The 19,940-nt window shown below is 38.9% G+C and overlaps 2 protein-coding genes across 4 annotated transcripts in view; both read right to left on the bottom strand.

The window, feature by feature from the left end:
• The window catches only part of tnk2a (tyrosine kinase, non-receptor, 2a), a 30,293-nt gene extending 23,370 nt beyond the window's left edge, over positions 1-6,923 (bottom strand). The window contains exons 1-2 of one of the 3 annotated variants that reach the window (XM_031745043.2): positions 6,741-6,923; positions 5,024-5,093 (exon numbers count right to left, since the gene is read on the bottom strand). The gene's annotated coding sequence lies outside the window, so the exon portion shown is untranslated. Of the gene's footprint in view, positions 1-4,915; positions 5,094-6,740 lie in introns of all 3 variants that reach the window. The other 2 variants (XM_039617436.1, XM_039617435.1) reach the window with 2 other exon arrangements.
• A 447-nt stretch (positions 6,924-7,370) lies between these two features.
• On the bottom strand, positions 7,371-18,781 carry tfr1b (transferrin receptor 1b). The gene is made up of 19 exons (XM_031745017.2): positions 18,698-18,781; positions 16,626-16,677; positions 16,182-16,389; positions 15,823-16,060; positions 14,938-15,075; positions 14,493-14,577; positions 14,162-14,284; positions 13,769-13,864; positions 13,514-13,653; positions 13,130-13,299; positions 12,916-13,035; positions 12,720-12,805; positions 12,559-12,622; positions 12,373-12,440; positions 12,228-12,292; positions 11,511-11,601; positions 11,157-11,384; positions 10,929-11,069; positions 7,371-10,251 (listed from the first exon to the last, which is right to left on the bottom strand). Exons 2-19 carry the CDS (start codon positions 16,656-16,658, stop codon positions 10,039-10,041), a joined length of 2,307 nt encoding a protein of 768 aa, XP_031600877.2. The 5' UTR covers positions 16,659-16,677; positions 18,698-18,781; the 3' UTR covers positions 7,371-10,038.
• Positions 18,782-19,940: the final 1,159 nt, after the last annotated feature.

Raw genomic sequence — 19,940 nt, forward strand, 5'->3', positions numbered from 1 at the left:
AGGACACTCAGCTGATTTTTTACTTTGATAACAAATGGATATATGTCAGTACAACAATATGATTGGCCGTTGGGAGACAGGTGAGGTTGACGGCCATTATTAGAGTTACAAACTTCTCATATTCAGGATTTGTTGAGTCTTGTGTCTCTCTTTTATAAAGTCTCTAGTTTGGGATCCTTGTGCAGTCTTGCCACAGTGAAACCTATAGCAGGCTGCCATTAAGACACATGAAGAGTTACCAGAAATCAGTTGATTACCATTTCAAGAGCAATTTTTACAATTCTAACAAGCTTGAAAGTCAATATTTGGTAAGCACCTATAATCTTTAACACAACCTGAACTCTCTTACAAGTTTTCTTGTAAGTTCTCTTCTACTTCTTCTGACTTCTTGAAGGACATTTAAAACCTTTTGTTCTTTTCTTTGTCAGGATGATCCCACACTGCTTCAATAATGTTACTGGGGAGGCCAAACCATGACTCATAATGTTCAACTGTACGTTTCCAATCCAGGTATGCAGTGTGTTTGGAATCATTGCCATGCTAATAAATGAAGCTGTTACCAATCAGATTCTTTCTAGATGTTACTGCATAGTGAATCGAAATCTGATGGTTCTATGTGTTCATATTTCCACCAGTTTTCACAAGATCAACACCACTGGCTGAAATGGAGCCTCAAGCCATGACAGAGCCTCCACCTCTTTTAGAAGAGACACCCACTGTTGCACCTCACTCTGGACCTCCTCCATACATATCGACGATGATTTGAACCAAACATTTCAAACTTGGATTTGTCACTTCATAAAAATTGTTAGCACTGATTTTCTGTGCAGTTCATGTGTATTTTGGCATACCTCACCCTTTTCTCCCTGTTTGCCTTCCTTAAGAAAGGCTTCTTGACTGCCACCCTTCCACTGAGAACATTTCTGATTAGGCTTCGGGAAGATTGATCTCCTGAAGCATCAGACACACAGGTTTTTGTGTCAGGTTGTTGTTGGATTTTTCCAATTTCTTATGGACATGACTTTCAGAGACAGTTCATCAACTGCACATATTTTTTAAGGTCTGCCACTTCTTCCTCTTTCTTTCACTTCTTCAGAACTTTCTCAAAGTCTTTAAGGACACACCGCACTTAAATTCAACTAGAAAATGGAAACAAATTATGTGTTTTTCTCTCTATTATCTGTGAACACAACAATTGTCCATCGGTTGAGCTGTTAAATGGGTTAACAAGCAAAATAGTCAGAACCGCCATACAAAGACTGGGCTAAAAATAACTGAAAAAGCAGCCAATGTCAAACGGAAAACTATGAACGGTCAAAAATCCTGGAGAACTACTGTCCACAAACACTTTAAAAAACAAGGAAAGACCAGCTCCTTGAAAGCAAACTTCAAACTGAGGGGTGGCTCAAAACTTTTGCACAGTACTGTACATTGATCAGCTTCAGCCTAATCCATTTCCAGAGACAACTGGAAGTACCAATTTCATCTTAGTGGGATTTAAATCAGTGTTTCTCAAAATAAGGACTACATACAACAAATCTTTTGCTAGTCATTTCATCACATATAACCCTTTTTTCAGAGAAGAGGCATTAGTAATTAGTAGGAACTGAGAATGTACATTAATATTTATTCCTATAACCACCTTCCAAATACACACACTGCTAGTCCAAACAGCTCCAAACCATAAAGATCTGCACAGTTCCAGACTTCTCGGAGGAGGAGAGGTAAAAGAGCAGGTGTCCAGGTGAAATTTAGACTCCTCTTCAGACGAGGATTAGCGGGTAAGCGACGTCAAGCATTTCTGGTTACCTGTGCTCAGACTACCTGTTCGGAGGTGAATCTGTTTCCCCCGTCCCTGCTGGATTGTGCAAAGCCTGGACTTATGAGATCGTGTTTTCTTAGGAGTGTTCATCCAGACTCTCCTATTATTTGGCCCGCTGCCCCAGCAGCGAAGCGGTATTATGATCGTTACGGATCGAACCCCAGTTTCTACGCCCCTAAAACGGGTCAGTGTTGATAATGGTTTGACTTATTCCTCGTTGAGCATGGCGCTTCTCAATGCCCGATCTATGACAAATAAAACGTTCTTATTGAACGATCTTATTCTTTCCAAAAAACTGGACTTATTATTTTTAACTGAAACCTGGCAGCGTGATGGTGACTATTCTTCTCTTATCGAACTTTGCCCAGGCGGGTACTCCTTCGTCAGTCGGCCGCGGACTTCTGGTCGTGGCGGAGGACTGGCTGTGGTGTATCGAAATTGGTTTCACTGTCGCTCATTGATGGTTGAAAAAATGTCAACGTTTGAACTACAGCTGGTTAAAATTGGAATTAAAGATCCGTGTTACTGTGCTGTAGTTTATCGTCCACCTGGACCTAAAAGTCAATTTTTAAAGGAATTCAGTGACTTTTTATCTTCCATCTTGAAGTTGTCCAGATTGCTAATAATTGGCGATTTTAACATGCACATTGATGATGACTCTGACCTCTTTGCCAGAGGTTTTCTCAGCATCATGGACTCTTTTCATTTCACACAGCATGTATCTGGCCCCACCCACACCAAAGGGCACACTCTGGACCTTGTTTTTACTATTGGCTTAACCATGGACTGTATTAGTTCTGAGGATATTTTTATCTCGGACCATCATTGTATTATATTTAATTTGTCTTTTTATTTGCCTCCTCCTCCTGAGCGTCGTGCTCTTAGCTCGCGCGTCTTAGATTCTTCTACTGCTGCTAAATTTTCTGAAGTTTTTAATTTGGTTCTGCCTGCTTCTAATGATGTTGATTTATTAACGAATCTTTTTAATAATTACTGTCTTTCTATTATCGATAATATTTGTCCTATTAAAACTAGACTAGCACCTGTTACAAAACCCTCGCCCTGGATAAACGACAGCATTCGCTGCTTAAAGCGTGTTTGTCGTAAAGCTGAGCGTTGTGGAGAAAGACTCATTTACAGGTTCATCTCTTTAATTTAAAAGACCTTTTAGTTTCTTTTAACTCTTCAATTCGTGATGCAAGGGCTGCTTATTTTTCAAACCTAGTCTCTAGGAGCAGAGGTAACCCTAAGGTTCTATTTGACACAATTAGGGATATTGTTGCTCCGGCTTCTGCTGCTGTCCCTATTTCTTCGAATGAAGACTGTGAAAATTTTCTTTCCTTCTTTGTTGAAAAGGTTAGCAATGTAAGGAGTAACATCTCTCCCTCCATGTACCATTTGCCTGTTCCGATTTTAATTAAGCCTGTCATATTTGAAAGATTTTCACCAGTGTCTTTACCTGAGTTGTTGAAACTGGTCTCTTCAATGAGATCATCCTCTTGCCCCCTTGATATTTTATCTGGGTCTTTACTTAAAAATGTTTCTGAGTCTATTGGTCCTAGTGTTCTTAAAATTCTTAATGCATCTCTACTCTCTGGTCAAGTCCCTGTTTACTGTAAAAGTGCTGTCATTCACCCACTTTTAAAAAACCTAAACTTGATCCTTCTTTGCTTTCCAGTTACAGACCCATCTCAAAACTGCCTTTTATTGCCAAGATTTTAGAAAAGGTTGTGGCCAAGCAACTCACGAATTTTCTAGATGAACACAACGTTCTTGATAAATTTCAATCTGGCTTTTGTAAGGCTCACTCTACCGAAACTGCACTTCTTAGAGTGTCTAATGATATTTTGATGAATTATGATGCTGGAGAGTGCACTGTTTTGATGTTGCTGGATCTGACCTCTGCTTTTGACACCGTTGATCATCTTATTTTGTTAGATAGATTAAACCACTGGGTGGGTGTATCGGTACCGCATTGGAATGGTTTAAATCCTATTTGTCTAATCGATCTTTCTCTGTGGCTACCTCTAAGTTCAAATCCGCTGTCAGCTCTCTTGCCTATGGGGTGCCTCAGGGCTCTGTCTTGGGACCGTTATTGTTTTTGTTGTATTTACTCCCTCTTCTGCAACTTCTTAGCTCTTTCTCTGATATTTCATATCATTGTTATGCAGATGATATTCAGCTATATATCTCTTTTAGGCCACCTGATTTTCTAATCTCCAAATCTTGCAGTCCTGCTTAGATTCCGTTAGAGATTGGCTGGCTGGTAACTACCTTCAACTAAATGCTGACAAAACGGAAATCATTGTCTTTGCTCCTGAGAAATTTGTTCCCCATGTGGTTAAAAATCTAGGCCCTCTTGCTTCTTATATTAAATCATCCATTAGGAACCTTGGTGTTACATTTGATACAGGTCTGACGCTGGACACACATGTTAAATCTTTGGTTCGCTCTTGTTTTTACCATTTAAGAAATATCGCTAAGCTGAGTCCTATTGTGTCACGTCCGAATTGGAAATGATTATTCATGCTTTTGTTTCATCCCGCTTAGACTATTGTAATTCCTTGTTTACTTGCTTAAGTAATGCCTCCCTGGAACGGCTGCAGGTTGTTCAGAACGCTGCTGCTAGGCTTCTGACAAAGCATCACAAACACTCCCATGCCACTCCCCTCCTGATTCAGCTGCATTGGCTCCCTGTCAAGTTCAGGGTCCAATTTAAGATCCTAATCATGACTTATAGGGCCCTGCACAGTGTAGCTCCAACATACTTAAGTGATCTTCTTCTTTCTTATCACCCCAGCAGGTCCCTGAGGTCTTGTGACCAGGGGTTGCTGGTTGTCCCGCATACAAGGTTAAAAACAAAAGGTGACAGAGCGTTTGTATCAGTGGCTCCCAGACTCTGGAACTCGCTCCCTTTGAGTTTGAGATCTGTGGACTCAGTCATGTCTTTTAAAAGCAGTTAAAACCTTTCTGTTTAAACTCGCTTTTGGTTAATTTTGTTTTGTTTTGGATTTTAATGTCTGTTTTCTGCCTCTGTAAAGCACTTTGTGATTTTTATCTTGAAAGGTGCTATATAAATAAAATTTTACTTACTTACTTACTAAAGGTAACCTGAGGCAGCAGAGACCACCCTCAGTTACTTTGAGGCATTTAGTGGAATTGGTTGTGAATGGTCATAATGTTTTGGCTTATCTGTCACACCCTGCAGGGGTCCTCTGGTGGAGTCACTAGAGGTCATCTGGCTGCAGCCATGGATGAAGGGACTCCACATCTACACAAAGTTAAAGAGAGACGGAGAGCAAGTCAGCGTCAAAACTATTAACAAGAAAGGAAAAAAATAAAACACTTCAACAAAAATTTCCATCTGCTGCTGTGAAGAGAGCAGCAGAAAAACTCTCAGAAGCAACAGCCGGTAGAAATTGTGCAGGAGGTGAAAACGAGCACGCAGGAACAGGCTGTGCCCATATTGTCACCACGGGGGAGGCTCAGACAGACCTGCTGCCTCATCGCTGAGGAAGAGTGTAAAAAGTCAAATTGTTTGAGAATTAACTCTTTTAAAAAAGATTTTAAAGTGTCAAATGATTATTTTAGGGTTTAAAATTGTTAACTGTTTGAATACTAATTCAAGTGATCACAGACAGTCTTCACACTATTACATCTCATTAACATATGGCAGGAGGTGCGTTTGAATTCATAGTGTACAGGATTTTCTGCATTTCACAGCTGTTACTTTACTGGCTGATTGACTAACTGCAAAATAAGTAGGCTGACAAATGCTCTCTAGTCCAAAAATGACTAATGAATGTGTTTGGTAGTTGTGTTTGTAATCTTTCTCTACTTATGTGGTAGTTTCTAATGCGTCCTCTTAAACAGGAGAGTCAGAACTAGGGCCCAGGTCCAGAATCGGTCCGGCAAAGATCAGGTCCACTGTGCAGCTAATTGTTGGGGTTTTTTTGGTATTCTGTTTTATCAACATCAAAATATGATTAGAAGTTGTTAGAAATAATAATTTGTTGAAATTTTCAAACTTATGTATCCTTCACATTTTGGAAAATGTGAAGGATACATAAGTTTTGCACTTTAAATAATAGATCAAGACTTAAATCACATAAAAGTTCTTGTTTTTTCACTATAGACTGTGGAAATTTCAAAACAAATAATACATTTTGTAAACACAGAACAGTCTGTACCCAGAACTTTTTCTGTAATTTTACCCTTTTGCTTATTTCTTACAAATTAAGCCAAAAGTTTAGTGGTAACAATTTCTTTCATTTACTACAGCATTTCATTATCGTGTAGAAAAACTGTGCCCTACTGCTGAAACTGCACTTCTTTTTTCTTATATTGAGATATCTCAGAGATTGAACGTGTAGTTTACACTGACAGAAAGAGATCTGTTCTGATCAAAGTGGGCTGCATGCGGCCCACAGTGTAAAATAACATCCCTGCTCAAGCAGAACCACACCAGACATTACAAGACTATTTAGTGCAGCTGCTGACTGATAAACTCACATGTACATATGGTGGACTAGCCCTTTATTCGTGACTAAAGCAAAGATTGCTTCATGTTTTTGCAAAAAGTTCAACATAAAGTTAAATCAGTCAGATAAACAATTGAGTGTAAGCAGATAGCATCTCTCTCATGCTGAGAGCAGAAAAGATTTTAATTCATCTTCACAGTCTGTCAGCCTAAAGCTGATTAGCCCTAAGTGGACACACACTCGTCCCAATACAATGAAGAGCCAAGGCTAATAATATTACACCCCTCTTTTACACTGTTTTGTACTTTTTCCACTATTGTTAGCTAGTATTTTTTATTTTTTTTTACTTATGAACTTAACGTGTTTGTTTTGGTACAACATGTACCAAAACATATCCAAGAAAGAGCAACAACAGAAATGACCCCCATCGTACGGACCTAAAACGACGGGCTTTGCGGAGGGGACGGTCCCTCTCCTCCGGTCTCTCCTCACTCCGCCCGCCGTACTCAGCCGCGGCGTTTATCAGGTATCTGTGAAATTCACCGGAACCGTTATCTCCGTCTCTTTCCTCCGTTAATTCCGGGACGCTTCCCAGCGAGCGTGCAGGGATTTCAGAGCGTCACGACACGTCACAAGACGGAACTCACCAAAATAACAGCACATCTTGTTTAGAAATTCAACTTTCAAAATAAAAGCACACGTTACAGAAGTTAATTTTATTTCCTGCTAATTTCTACGTCCTCTTTACACACTTTACCATTACTTCATTAAATTGGAGGCAAGTATCTGATTTATATCGGTTGTCCGATGTATGGTTGCATGCAAAACTCTTGAGGTACACCACAAATTTCTTTAAAAACAAATGTCTTTTTTAAATTTTTATTTTACACAAGCTACAGTCATGATTGAAATTTTAAATTAATAATAAGGAAATTAGAATGTTTTCCCATTTACTGAACATCTGAAGAGGGAGAAAAAAAACAAAACAACAACAACCCTCAAAGCTGAACCTGCCTTTAGCTATAACATAAACTGTAGGATTAACACAATGAAGGAGCGAGACAGTCTTTATGCTAAGCCAAAGGGTTTATTACAATTTTCTACTGAACATGGATGTCACAATAAAGAATGTCAACAACATCTGAAGTACAGAAATCATTCTCAGTATTTTTCAGCAACACAGTGAGCCAAAACAAATTTTCTAATGATCACATTTCTAGTTCTGGATGTGGAGAAACTTATTCTTGTAATGGATGCAAGACAATACAGGAGTAGCTGAACTAATTAAATCAGCTCAAATAATGAAACAGTTTTTCAGTGACAGATCCTTTTGATACGATTAGTAGCTTTTAATATCCTGTACTGATTTATGACATTTTAACTTGACGGTTATAACTCTACTAATTCAGGGATAACAATTCCAGGTTGATCAACAAACAACCACAAATAAATTTAATTTGGACAAGTGAAACTCTGTAATATGGTTCCACTTGGAGCTACAGTTTAGTAACATGCAGTGAGGAGAAAACCCATGCAAGTGAATTCATTTGTGTTTTCAGTCACTAACAAAGAAAAGAGGTTTTGAGGTCACAAGGCTGACAGACCAGGTTTGTTGCTATAACTTTAATGATTATAGTGCACTCATTTCAACATCCTTCAGTGCTTAGAATTATTGTATAAGTAGTAAAAGCCTCATATGGACTGGATTCACTGGGAAGGCAGTAGGTAATTTAAAAAAAATGATAATGAAAGCAGCAGTTTCCCTATTATGTCAATGAAATGTCTGAATTTTAAAATAGGCTTGCCTATCCTTCAAAGTTAAGTCACGTTAAAGTAATAATCTGGTTATAGACATCACAGCTATTAAAAGAGTGAGACCCTGTAAAAGCTTCGATATGCTACTGCAGGGTAGATTTAGGTGTGTAGCCCCTTTCTCCTTGTCCCAATTACTTCTCCTTGAGCTTAATTTTAAAGAGGATCAGCAAGTTACAATTTGATTAAATTAAGAAAACTGATTAAACTCAAAAAGCAAAATTTTGAATCTGATGCAGGTACCGACACACTGGTATACTTTTATTGGTGCCACAATTTAACCTGAATTGGCTGTGAGCACCTACTGATTATAATAACCCTATAGACACAGAACTATCAATTCATATTGAAAAGTTAGAAATGTGAGTGTTGAGTTTTTCCTAGCTGATTTATAACCAATACAAATGACAAATTGCTTTTCCCACCACCCCATTTAGATGACTTTGGTCATGCACCGTTTGGAATAATGTCCTCATTTTCTACCTCGACCTGTACTGTCAATCCTGCCCAGATGAGGCTCACTATGATTAGTAATAGTATTAAAGAGGAAATGTATGCACAAACAAAAACAGCAGGAACCAGAAGAGTGCACACACTCTATGGAGGACAATACCTATATGCACACAAAACAAAAGCCCAAAACAAATACAGTAAGTATAAAAACTCTGGGAAACACTGTTCCCGATAAGTTGTTCCACCTTTCAAGTGAAATATGAGAGACACTGCTCTCGATAAATACACGTATACAAAAAACACACAATGGTAGGCAAAAACTACCGTCACTGTTTATCATTATGGAAGGCACTGCTCCCGATAATGCGGTTTAATTATGGAAGGCACTGCTCCCGATAATGCGGTTTAATTATGGAAGGCACTGCTCCCGATAATGCGGTTTAATTATGGAAGGCACTGCTCCCGATAATGCGGTTTAATTATGGAAGGCACTGCTCCCGATAAAATTATTAAAACTCATTAAATGCTCCAAAGTAGAGAGTGCAACATAAATGTCTCTTTGAGCTCAGATTTAGTATTGTGCCTGCATTGCTTTTGTTTGTTTTTTTTTTAAACTTATTTGACATTCACTTTGCCACCAATTGCAGAATAAATCTCTTTGCTTGTGATAAATAAACACTTTTCCACAAGCTGCAGACAATTTTTTTGTTTCCTTGCCAGCTTTAGTCAGGCATTGGAAAATCTCATTAAATACAGACTTTTTAAATCTACCAAGATACAATTTTTTTTTTTTTTTTTTTTATACCATTAATTTCTCCATTCTAACAGAGGGAATCCACAGATGCAGTTATGTCAGTCTATTTGTGAAAGCCTGCTTTTACAGCAGCTCAACGCTAAAGGAAGAAAAAGAGGGTAGAAAGATTAAACTTTTTCTGGGTCTTTTTTCCAGCAACATTTGGAGTCATTTCTTTAGCAGATACTGCCGTAGGTTTCGACAGTATAACCGTCATAATTATGGAAGACACTGCTTCCGATAACGTCGTATAAAAAGACAAACAACAGCTTTATAGTGGACACTGCCACTGATAAATAATTTAAAAAACAAAACAATAAAAAACAAATACATATAAGGTCTTTTAGTGCTTTGATGGCAAGTGGTCGCAGCAAGAGCTTCGAGTCTACTTGAGAGGAGGTGGATTTGTCAGTAGCATTTCATTTCGTCAAGTAATCCTTGTTCACAGTTTTCAGCTCTACATTTTAACACTGTTCTCTTTGAGACTATTTGTGGAATTTATTTGAATTCCCCTGAAATCTGAGTATAAGCCTGGAACAAAGGTTGGGGTTTCTGATTAACGGCTTGTGCTTTTAAGTGCTGATATTGGAGCGCTATGATTTACCTCAAACTTACTTTCCAAAAAATACACATGCAAACACACAACTCCCACCCTCACATCTCTGCGTACCACCAATTTAAATTTCTTCATCAAGGTCCCAGATGTTTCCCACCATGGCATTGGCACATCCCTGCAAGTTCCAGGTGGCTAGGGCCAGCTGGGTGCGGAGTTCATCCACGTCAGTAGTCTCAGCAATGGACGCCAGAGTGTGGGAGCCTCGGCCAAACAGTAGGTGACGGAAGGGAACCTCAACAGGTGAGACGTATGGAGAGAGGAGGCTGTGCTCAACCTTTAGTTAACAAACAAAAAACACATTTCACATAATTAGTAACTACAGAATAGCCCTTGTTGATTTTTTCTTTGCTGTTCCAGAAAAGAATGCTAGACTAGGTGTAGAAAAAGAGTCCCAGCTTTGTATTCATTTCCATCAGCTGGGATATAAGACACCAGGACGTCACTACACAGTAACTAACAGATAAGGTACCATAAAATGCTGCCAAAAATGTCAGCCACTTGTGTAGATTACATGCATTTCCATGCCATGCATGTTGCAATAAATCGATGCACCCACTTACCATTTTTTCTATCAAAATATAAAGCAAGGAGCAGAACCTTAGAATATTGTGCTCAAGATTTTTTGCACAATATTTTGAGTTGGGTCAAACCACATCACTGTTTTTTTTGTAATTAAAAATACAAAATCCAGCATCTTGTTGTTTTGTTTTTTTTTTTTTTTTTTTACTTAAAGATCTTCTAAGTAACAACATGACATGTCTGAGCTTTTGGTAAATGACAATCTTGCTTAAACCAACATTTTCTGATGCGAGCACAGCACTGCAACATAGACACCAAGCTTGTCAGCATCTGTGACATCTATAAACTGACTAAGCTCACAATTTTCAAAATGTATAGTTTTTTTAAATTACAACACACAACCCAGGAGAGGTCTTGTAATACATGCATTACCTTCATGATCCTGTCGTTGAGGATTCGACAGGCTTCTTTGTCATCCAAGTTGGTGTTGGCAATGTCATTGTAGAGGTTACTGGCAGCACGCTGGAAGGAGCCTCGTGCACGGTTCAGCCAGCTGGGACTCAAATCCTTCACCTTCACCAGACAAAACAAATATTCTTAATCACGTGAAATTCATAAAATGGATGAAAATGAAACAAAAAGAGTCAGGAAGACGCCAACCTGTGGGAGCAGCCGGATGCGTTTGTAGACTCCCGCCACAGCCTTGGTGAGGGTTTTGCTGTACCGGTTCACATCCAAGCTCAGCAGGTGGTCATGAACCAGGTGCAGGGCCATCTGACCAGCAAACTGCGCTGCTATCGCCGTGACCTCGTTGGTCTGATGGTTGGTTTCATAGTTAAGGTGGTCCATGGTGTCCAATTGAGTGCCATAATAAGTGTAGACCTCAGACTTAAGTGGAGAAACATACAGACAGTTCAATACACATCACTGTTTGCTTAATGTTTAAAATGACAAGCAGACGTTTGTTTTTGGGTTTTGTTTTTTTTTTTAATATATAAATGAATCACCCCTCACATTTGGTTTGATGAAGTGAAAGGAGACTGAGGGAATTCCAGAGAAAGCCAAGAAGGGATAGGCTGGGTCATCTATTGTCATCGGTCTCATTCTGCATGCAGGGAAAGAAGAAAAAAGAAAAAAAATTGTTATTGTAGATGAGCAAAACAGAAAGAAACATTAGGGGGGGGGAGACGTATCAAAGTAATCCCTGATTATCTGCTATGAAATAACTGGTTTAGAGTCATTTTTATAAGTGTTTAGACAGTTATTTTAAAGGGGGCTATTATACTTATTTTTGGCTCTAGTAGAACAGCTTTGCAGGACTCACAATTATTAATATTTTTTTAATCTTATACAGAGCCTTTGTGTAGTCACTCAGCTCATCCTGTCTGAAACGAGCCTCTTCCTTACTTCCAATTGGTTCCCCACTTTCGAACAACAGGTGGATGGGGCTTACAACCAGAATGCCTGGGATGACCATACTAAGTAATATTCCATTCTTTATGGCATTTAGAGCAGTGTGAATCAGCCAGATAGTTGAATAAATAAAGGTGTGCAATCTCAGAGCCAGTCAGAGTACAAGCAATCACCATCATCATCAGTCAGTTAAATATTGTCCAGGAGCCTGTTTATAGTAAATCCATTTGTCCCCTTCATATGAAAGCGTGTTCCTCTATTACTTGCCTAAAGTTTTATGCACTGTGGTTCATTTCACCACACTGGTTTCCTACTTACACATTAGCCTCCAACGTTTTTCCTACCATCTCGTACACCGTGCCAGCACCAACAGGACTATTTACCTTTAAGAACAAGGCAGATTACAGTCAGCACAAACTATCCATTTGTACGAAACGTGTATCACTATAAATCAGTGTAATACCTCTTTCATCGTGGTCTCAAGGAGGCTGTAGAGCAGTGGACTTGCTGAGGCCATAAAGCCCCCCTTACCTTGTAAAGAAAAAAAGACAACAAAACAAAATAAAAACAAAACCAAAAGAGGTCAACTGACAAATGCCACCATTTAAGTCCTGAGATGTTCTGTATGTGTGTAAATTTGTCTACATACCCATGACAACCCCGTCCAGGCTTATGTAGGTGAACACTTTTTTGTCAATAGAGGCCATATAACCCTTAAAAAGAAAACAAACAAACAAACAAACAAACGAGACATGTTAAAACACTATCAATACAGCAGGCATTTCCTTTCAAAAGGTATGCAGTTCTCACCTCAAGCCACTCTGTGGCGCCAACACTTCCATATTCTCCTGCACTCCAGCTCGCAAACACCAGGCTTCTCCTGGGCCTGAACCCATCTATAGACGACATGCATACCAAATGATAACACCATGATACTTGCACTGCGGTCCAGTGTACTCAGTCCCACCAACTGTTGTTTGTATAGCATTTTGTTTTTATTCCTTACCATTCTCGACCATCTCATGGAAAGCCTTGGCCAGCTGTACCAGTACTGAGGTGCCAATAGTGGCTCTGGCGTAGCCGCTACCCCAGGCATCCCTCTGAGCTCCCAGTACAATGTAGCGATCTGCAGGTTCATGAACAAATCCATCTTAGCGTCACACGTCTTGGCCTAAGACTAAGCAGAAGCTAAGTCACTCCAAATAAAAGTTTTGTCTTACCAGGATCATCAAATCCTTTGATCACCCCAAACACATTATGGATCTCCTTGTTCACCAGCTTGTTGTTGACCTCAACAGTGATGTTCTCAACACCTCCCAGACTGTAAGACACTTGCTTGAATCCACCTTTAAAACCACTTGCTGCATCTGGTTCAGGACCACCAATTTTCCTAAAAGAACACAAAAGAAAAGTTTTAACTGTGGCAGATATATTGCTGAACTCAGCAGCATGAAATTGTAGAGGTGTCTGGCAGCTGTCCTGTTTAACCGATGCTGATGGTAAAGCCATGATCATCATGGTCATCACACAATGTGTAAACATATGAATGTTTCTTAATCTGTAGAACACTGTTCATGTCTGCACTGATCTGTGTGTGGCCTTACTGAAGAAGTTTTACAGCAATACTGCGGGTGAGAGTCTGGGCTGGGATCTTGGGGAGGCCAGATGACTGAGTTGGGGGAAACTGGGTGTGGTTAAAGGAGGGGAATCCAGGGGTGTAGGGATCACCAGAGCCCAGATGGACCTGAAGGGGACATGAAAACAGATTTAGGCAAAGGGGGAGAAAAAAAAAAAAAAAAAATCCACTATCATAACAAAACAACACTTTACTGCCTACTTGACTTATTTTACAAACTCACATGTCCATAGAGCACAGTGTCAGCTACATAATTGTAATCAGCTTCATCGGGGTAGATCAGAACAGCAGACGCCCCTCTATCTGCAGCATTGGCCACCTGAAAGAAGGAAAAAAAAAAAAAAAAAAAAAAAAACTGAAGAATTTTGTTCCTGGAACAAAACCTGCTCATCAGCTTCCTTAATGTAAATGCATCTCAAAGCCTTCCAAGGGAAGGCTGATCAATGTAAAAGATAAAAGTATAAGCTGAACAAGAGCAATTTAAATAAAAACAACCAGCTGTGAGGAACTGAACCCATTTCCTCAAAGTTGCAGTTAATTTGAGTTACTCACAAGTAGAATTCATTTTTCTAACTTCACTCTGCTATCCTACACCATCTTCATCATGCACACATACCTGCTCTGCAAAACTGAGCTTTCCAGCACGGACGAGCAGCACGCAGCCTTTTAGCTCAACCTTATTTTTATTCACGATGTCCAGGTCCTCTTTACGCCCATAGTTGCCATACACAAGTTTGCCCTGTAAATACCAATTAATAGCAGTCAGACAGGCCGCCAACTGACAAAAACATTTCTTAAATTAACAAGACACGCAATATCCATAAAAGATCTCCAGAAGAGGTTTCTGAACAACAGTCCTAACTACAAATCTTCTGACATTCATGGTTTGTTTCATAGTTTTCAGAGAGTGAAACTAAGGTGGTTCTTTGCCAAAGCTTTAGGCTCACCTGAACTCTGCCTGTAGCGCTGTAGGCCAGATACCCAGTAAGGCTGAAATCTTCTGAACCAAACTGAACCTTGTTTGGATTCTGGCTGCAGAGGAGAAGGCAAGAACCTGTTAAAAATTATTTTCCTTGGACACACTTTATTTTACAGGTTTGTGACATTTCAGTTCATTTTTCGTCACAAACATGTCTGTGTTCCAGTGTTTATTTTATTTAACAAATATACAACTTATAATCGAGCATTACAAAAAATGTCAATGGACAAATTCAGGTGTAATTTGTAGAATTCTTTTTTGTTTTTATTTTTTAACTCCTTCTTTTTACACTAAACAGTTTGGCATGCAAAACTCAAATCAGGAAATCACAGAGGTATAAACCCTCCCTCTGAATTAATGCCACAATCATTTAAATAAATAATTAACTTTTTTTTTGGTAAGGTTGCAGGCACCTGTCTGGCATCGGCAGCTGAACATAGTGGATGTCTGTCCAGGGATCCATCTCCTGTTCCTTGAATCCATCAAAGATGCGGTTTGCCAAACTCATGTCTTCATCACTTCCTGCTGAACGCTCGGGCCGATCAAAGTCCCTGCAGAAAGGACATTTTATTTACTTTTTCTGTCAGCATCTCAGTTTAGTCTTGAAATGATTGACATCTCTTTAACATGGAGTCCAAACATTTCACGTAAAAGGCACTCAAATGACTCACTGGCTTAACCAAGAACACAGTGTGCCTCATTTTAAGCGCCAGGCATCGTGTTTCCATGAAACACAGGAAACGTTTTAAAAATAGAGTGTAGTTTCACAATGACAAGTCGAAGGTGAAGTTGAGTCTACATGAAAAACTGCTGCAAGTCAAAGTTGCCCCCTCCATCCCCAACTTTCATTTACAGTGAAAATTTAATAGATGACAAACATTGGTCCTCCAGGCAGCTAAAGAGATGCCATCAACAGTTCTGTCAGAATTATGAAGAAGCAGGGGTATGGCAGTAGTTATAAGTTAACATTTTCTCCAACCAAATAATTAAAAGTTTTCATGTTTGAATGAATCTTGAGATCAACATTTAACCATCACTGACGGCACTTGCAATCAACTCGTTTTAATGTACCCTTTTCCTCTGCACTGGAAAAAAGGATTTATAATTCACCGCATTTACTTATTTATCCATTATTTTTCCCTCAAGTCACATGTCCTGATTCGATTTAGTGTTAGGGAGAAATGTTTCTCTTTGTAATCATTTACTTTTTATTGGTTCAGCAGTAGAGTTGTTTGATGTGTGCCCACACTGACATTAAATGTGTGTTTGGTTTGAAGGTGTGTGCGTATTCAGTGTACTTTAGAGTATTTTGAAAGGCCTCTCTGGTCATTCTCCTCGCAAGAAGTTGAGAGATGCTCTTGAAGTCCATCTCAACCTCTGCAGGTTGTGCAACTGGAGCTTGTGTCACTGATGCAACTGGAGCTTGTGTCACTGATGCAACCACAGACTGCTTCCCTGTTGTCTGATTTTTCTCTGGGCTGCAGTTCACCGACTCCACTTTAGGTTTACTGTGACTGACATAACCAACCAGATAGCCTGGAAGACACAGCACACACCAAAATTGATTAAAACGTAGTACATACAAAGTACATAAACAGAGTCATTTTCCTTTCTGTAGACTTGGATAAGTATAAGAGGTTTTCAGAGCATAACCTACCAGTGATAAATATCAGCAAGGTTCCCAGGAGCAGCCAGGCAATGTAACGCCGGCTATAATTTCGAGGTGCCGGCCTGAAGCTTGGCGAGCCCTCGGCCTCCACGTCTGTGAACTCCTCAGTGCCATCTTCAGATAGTTTGACCTCCACATGTCTTTCTCCATTCTCTGTGGGCTGCAGGGTGAACCTGCTGTAACGCACGCTTTTAACCTGGAGAAGATCAGAGTGAAAACTATGAGAGCGACATGCTCCAGATTCAGCAGCGGCATAAGAGCAAGAGCAGCAAAGTATTAACAATGCTACAGCTGTTTTTAATAATGGAAAAAAAAAAAAAGGAAGCAAAACAAAGCTTTTCACTTTGCGATTGCTTCCGTTTTATCAGTTTGCTCAAGATACAAACAATGATGAAGACATGGAAATGTGCAAAATTTAAGCTGTGAACGTACCACGCCGTTAAACGCCGATCTCATCTGATCCATCGCTCCTGGTTTTGTTGTTCTAAAAACAGAATATAGGACAAAGAGGCGATGAGGCAGTGGGCAGCAAATCAAGAGAGCAGATGCAAGAGCAGAAAAGAAAAAAAAAAAAAAAAAAAAAAAAAGGGATGTGCAGCAAGTCAGGTAACAGAGCAGCTATTCATGGTACTGCAGGGTGGAGTGTTTCCTCTATAAACAGGCTCAGTGAGGCAGGAACTACACTAACTGCCATAAAAACCTTATTTTATATACAGTAAAACCTTGTTTTATATACGGTATTCTCTATCTGAGCTGTGGGCATAGGATCACACAGGATTTGGCTTTTCTGGTTGTTTTGGGGGGGCAAGAATGCTGTGGTCCTGCACAGACAACAAGTTAACAGAAAATAAGTAATTGAGCCAGTTTTCAAGTTAAAAAAGGATAAAGAATAGTATTCTTTATTGTACCATGCAGTTTACAGCTTTGCTTGGCATTTACAAAACTGTTTCACCTTATGAATGCTGTGCTGTTCGTTGTTGAAATTTGTTTTAACAACACTATATGGATCAAAGTTCATACAGAGTGAGAATCTGTTCAGCTATATACTCTGTATAAGGGAAGAATGAGATCTGTGCAGTGCAGAATTACAGCATCTCTTTCTGCGATCTAGCCCTCTCATCTACAACATGTGGGCCTGTAACAAACAGGAGCAGCCTGCTTCTTAATATCTTACATCCAGCAGTTAACCAGCGCAACCAATGATTGGCACGACTAGTTCATACTAGCAATGTTTAATTTTCTAGTCAACTTACAGGGCAGTGATATTACTTTGCTACATGTGCAGCCGGTACTAAGGATGTAATAGTTCGTGTCTCTCTGCTGGACAAACTGTACTGAAATGATTTCCAACATATTTTCAACATTTAAATCCAAACTATTGAACATTATCATATCAGCAAACAGAAAAAAAAACCTGTCATTGTTGGTCGACTAATATCAGTGATCAAGTTTATCACATAAAGGCATGCCCCCCCCCCCCAAAAAAACAATTAAAAGACATTTTTTTCTACAATAACTGTTTAATTTAGGATGTCTCAGATGACATTTACTAACTGGTGTGATCTTTGAGGCACAAAAATATTTTTTGCTATACAAAAAACTAAATGACCGATGACACAGAACGTGACCTTTTGTTTCCATCAACAAAAACGTTTCATCATTTTTTGGGCATTTAAAAACACCAAGAACGCAACCAGGAAATATTAACTGAAAATAAGCTAAAAATATTTGTGCTATCTAAATTATGTCTGCTTCCTTATGAGTTACCGTATTTACTAATCTTTCTATTGAAGCATGTGTGGTTTACTGGAAGGAGGAGGAACCTGCTACTGAGTCTGATGATTCAAGGCAGATTTCCCCTTGTGTCACGTCCTTTGAAGACATTTTGTCAGCCTGCAGATAATACTTCCTGCTGCAGTGTATCTTACCGCCAGCAAGTAATGTAGTTTAATTCAATAATCTTCAATAATTCAATAATCTTCAAATAAATCCTCCCCCCATTAAGGATAGGGCTCACATACTTCTATAAAACATTACCAGAGCAAGCACGTATGAAGGTATGTTCATGTTCTGTTCTTTTGTATACTTCATCTGTTTGTATGTTGTATACTCGTTGTTTGTCCAATAAAGTTCATTAAAAAAAAAAAAAAAAAAGTTATTAAGCAAGAAGCCGTTGGGGAGTGGTTCCTGAAGGTTACATCACGTACCAGCTCCAAGTGGACTTACACTTGCAGGCCCAATTTGGGCAAAAATAAAAGCATTACATATATATTTTATGGCTAACTATAGCAGGGAAACATGGTGGCAAGAGAGTGCATTGAAAAGCCAGGTGACATTGCACACTATTAAGCTAATTAGCAAAACGTTCATTTAGCACATATTCTGGGTCATTCTTCACAGGAACCGAATGAAACGCACTGCAGCTAAAGAAAAGGCTTTCTTTTATAAATTAAAATACATTCACGAACGATTGATTAATATAAGACCAAAGTGAGGAGTCTCACCTTCTCGACGTTCCACAACGGCCACCTCTTCAATGATAGGATTCCTTCCTTTATAAAGCTGTGTCACTTCCGGGTCCTCTGGAGGTCACGTGTTTCCGGTTACTGTGGCGGTCGCAATATGGCGCTTCCCAGTGGCTGCAGCCAGGTGCTCTTGTGATTTGATGGTGCGGGGAAATGTATTATAAATCTGCACAAGTATAATTTAATGAACAACTTAAAGTTATTTCAGGAAAATTTACTGATTTTTTTTTTATTTGTTTGTGGTTTTTACGTATGTTTAATACGTTTGGATAAAGAAAACATTAAATAGAGCTTTTCTGCCTCCAAAAATTACACCTTTAAAATATAACTTTGTGATACTAATAAATGTATATGTATTTTTTTTAACATTAATTTTTTTAAATTGCATGACATGGTAATAGTACATGAGATACACAAAAATTTAATATTTAAATAAATAGCTTAATAATTAAATTCACATAAATCCAGGTTTATTTTTTGCAGTGTCTCGATTAGAAATAATGTTGTAGCCACTGTTATTATTTTATTTTACAGCCCATTTATGGAGCAACATCTATACTATTTTACTTTTTACGTCTATTGACATTATATTTGTGTTAGCCTTGCGACAGACTGGCAAGAGTCCAGTCCAGGGTCATATAACCCTCCAGGGTGTCCAGGGACAACCTGGATCACTGATAACCTACACAGCTATATGTTGCTTTTAGCATGAGTAATTAATCCAGTATGAACTTTTGGTACCATTTACCATAATTAAAGAATTACAGTGTATTTATGTAATTTAACAAGTAACAATTGGACCCTTAGAAGACATTTGTACTTAATAGCTTTCCACAATTTTATTTGTCCATTACTTTTAAAAGGTTGTGGCTATTTTTCTTTTAATCTTATGCAGTGTAGCACTAGTCGTACATTACAAAACAAACTTCTGATGAAACATCAGCACTTTAAAATTTCCATGAAAATTTTTTTCAAATTAAATAACATATAAAAAGTACATTTATGTTATTGAAAAGCATTGAGGAAATTCTTTATCTTGCCATTGTTAGCAGTGCTGAGAAATGCTTTGTTAACTGGGTGGAGTTTGAAACAATGAACCTGGATTGTTGAGGCCAGGCTTCACATACCACCTGACACCAATGCTTCTGAGAATAATGACTGAATTGTTGGCATGCTCTGTTCCTTCATTTTTTTTATTTATTTTTCTTAATCAAATAGCTTT

The sequence above is a fragment of the Oreochromis aureus genome, linkage group 9, assembly GCF_013358895.1.
Source record: "Oreochromis aureus strain Israel breed Guangdong linkage group 9, ZZ_aureus, whole genome shotgun sequence".
NCBI classification, from domain to species: domain Eukaryota; kingdom Metazoa; phylum Chordata; class Actinopteri; order Cichliformes; family Cichlidae; genus Oreochromis; species Oreochromis aureus.

What these genes read in the sequence shown, in the direction of transcription:
- tfr1b (XM_031745017.2), bottom strand. Translation starts at nt 16,658, where the DNA reads ATGGATCAGATGAGATCGGCGTTTAACGGCGTG. An exon ending in GCATCCGGCTGCTCCCACAG is followed by an intron (nt 11,070 to 11,156) that starts GTTGGCGTCTTC and finishes TGTCTGGTGAAG; the next exon opens with GTGAAGGATTTGAGTCCCAG. An exon ending in TCAACGACAGGATCATGAAG is followed by an intron (nt 10,252 to 10,928) that starts GTAATGCATGTA and finishes TGTTAACTAAAG; the next exon opens with GTTGAGCACAGCCTCCTCTC.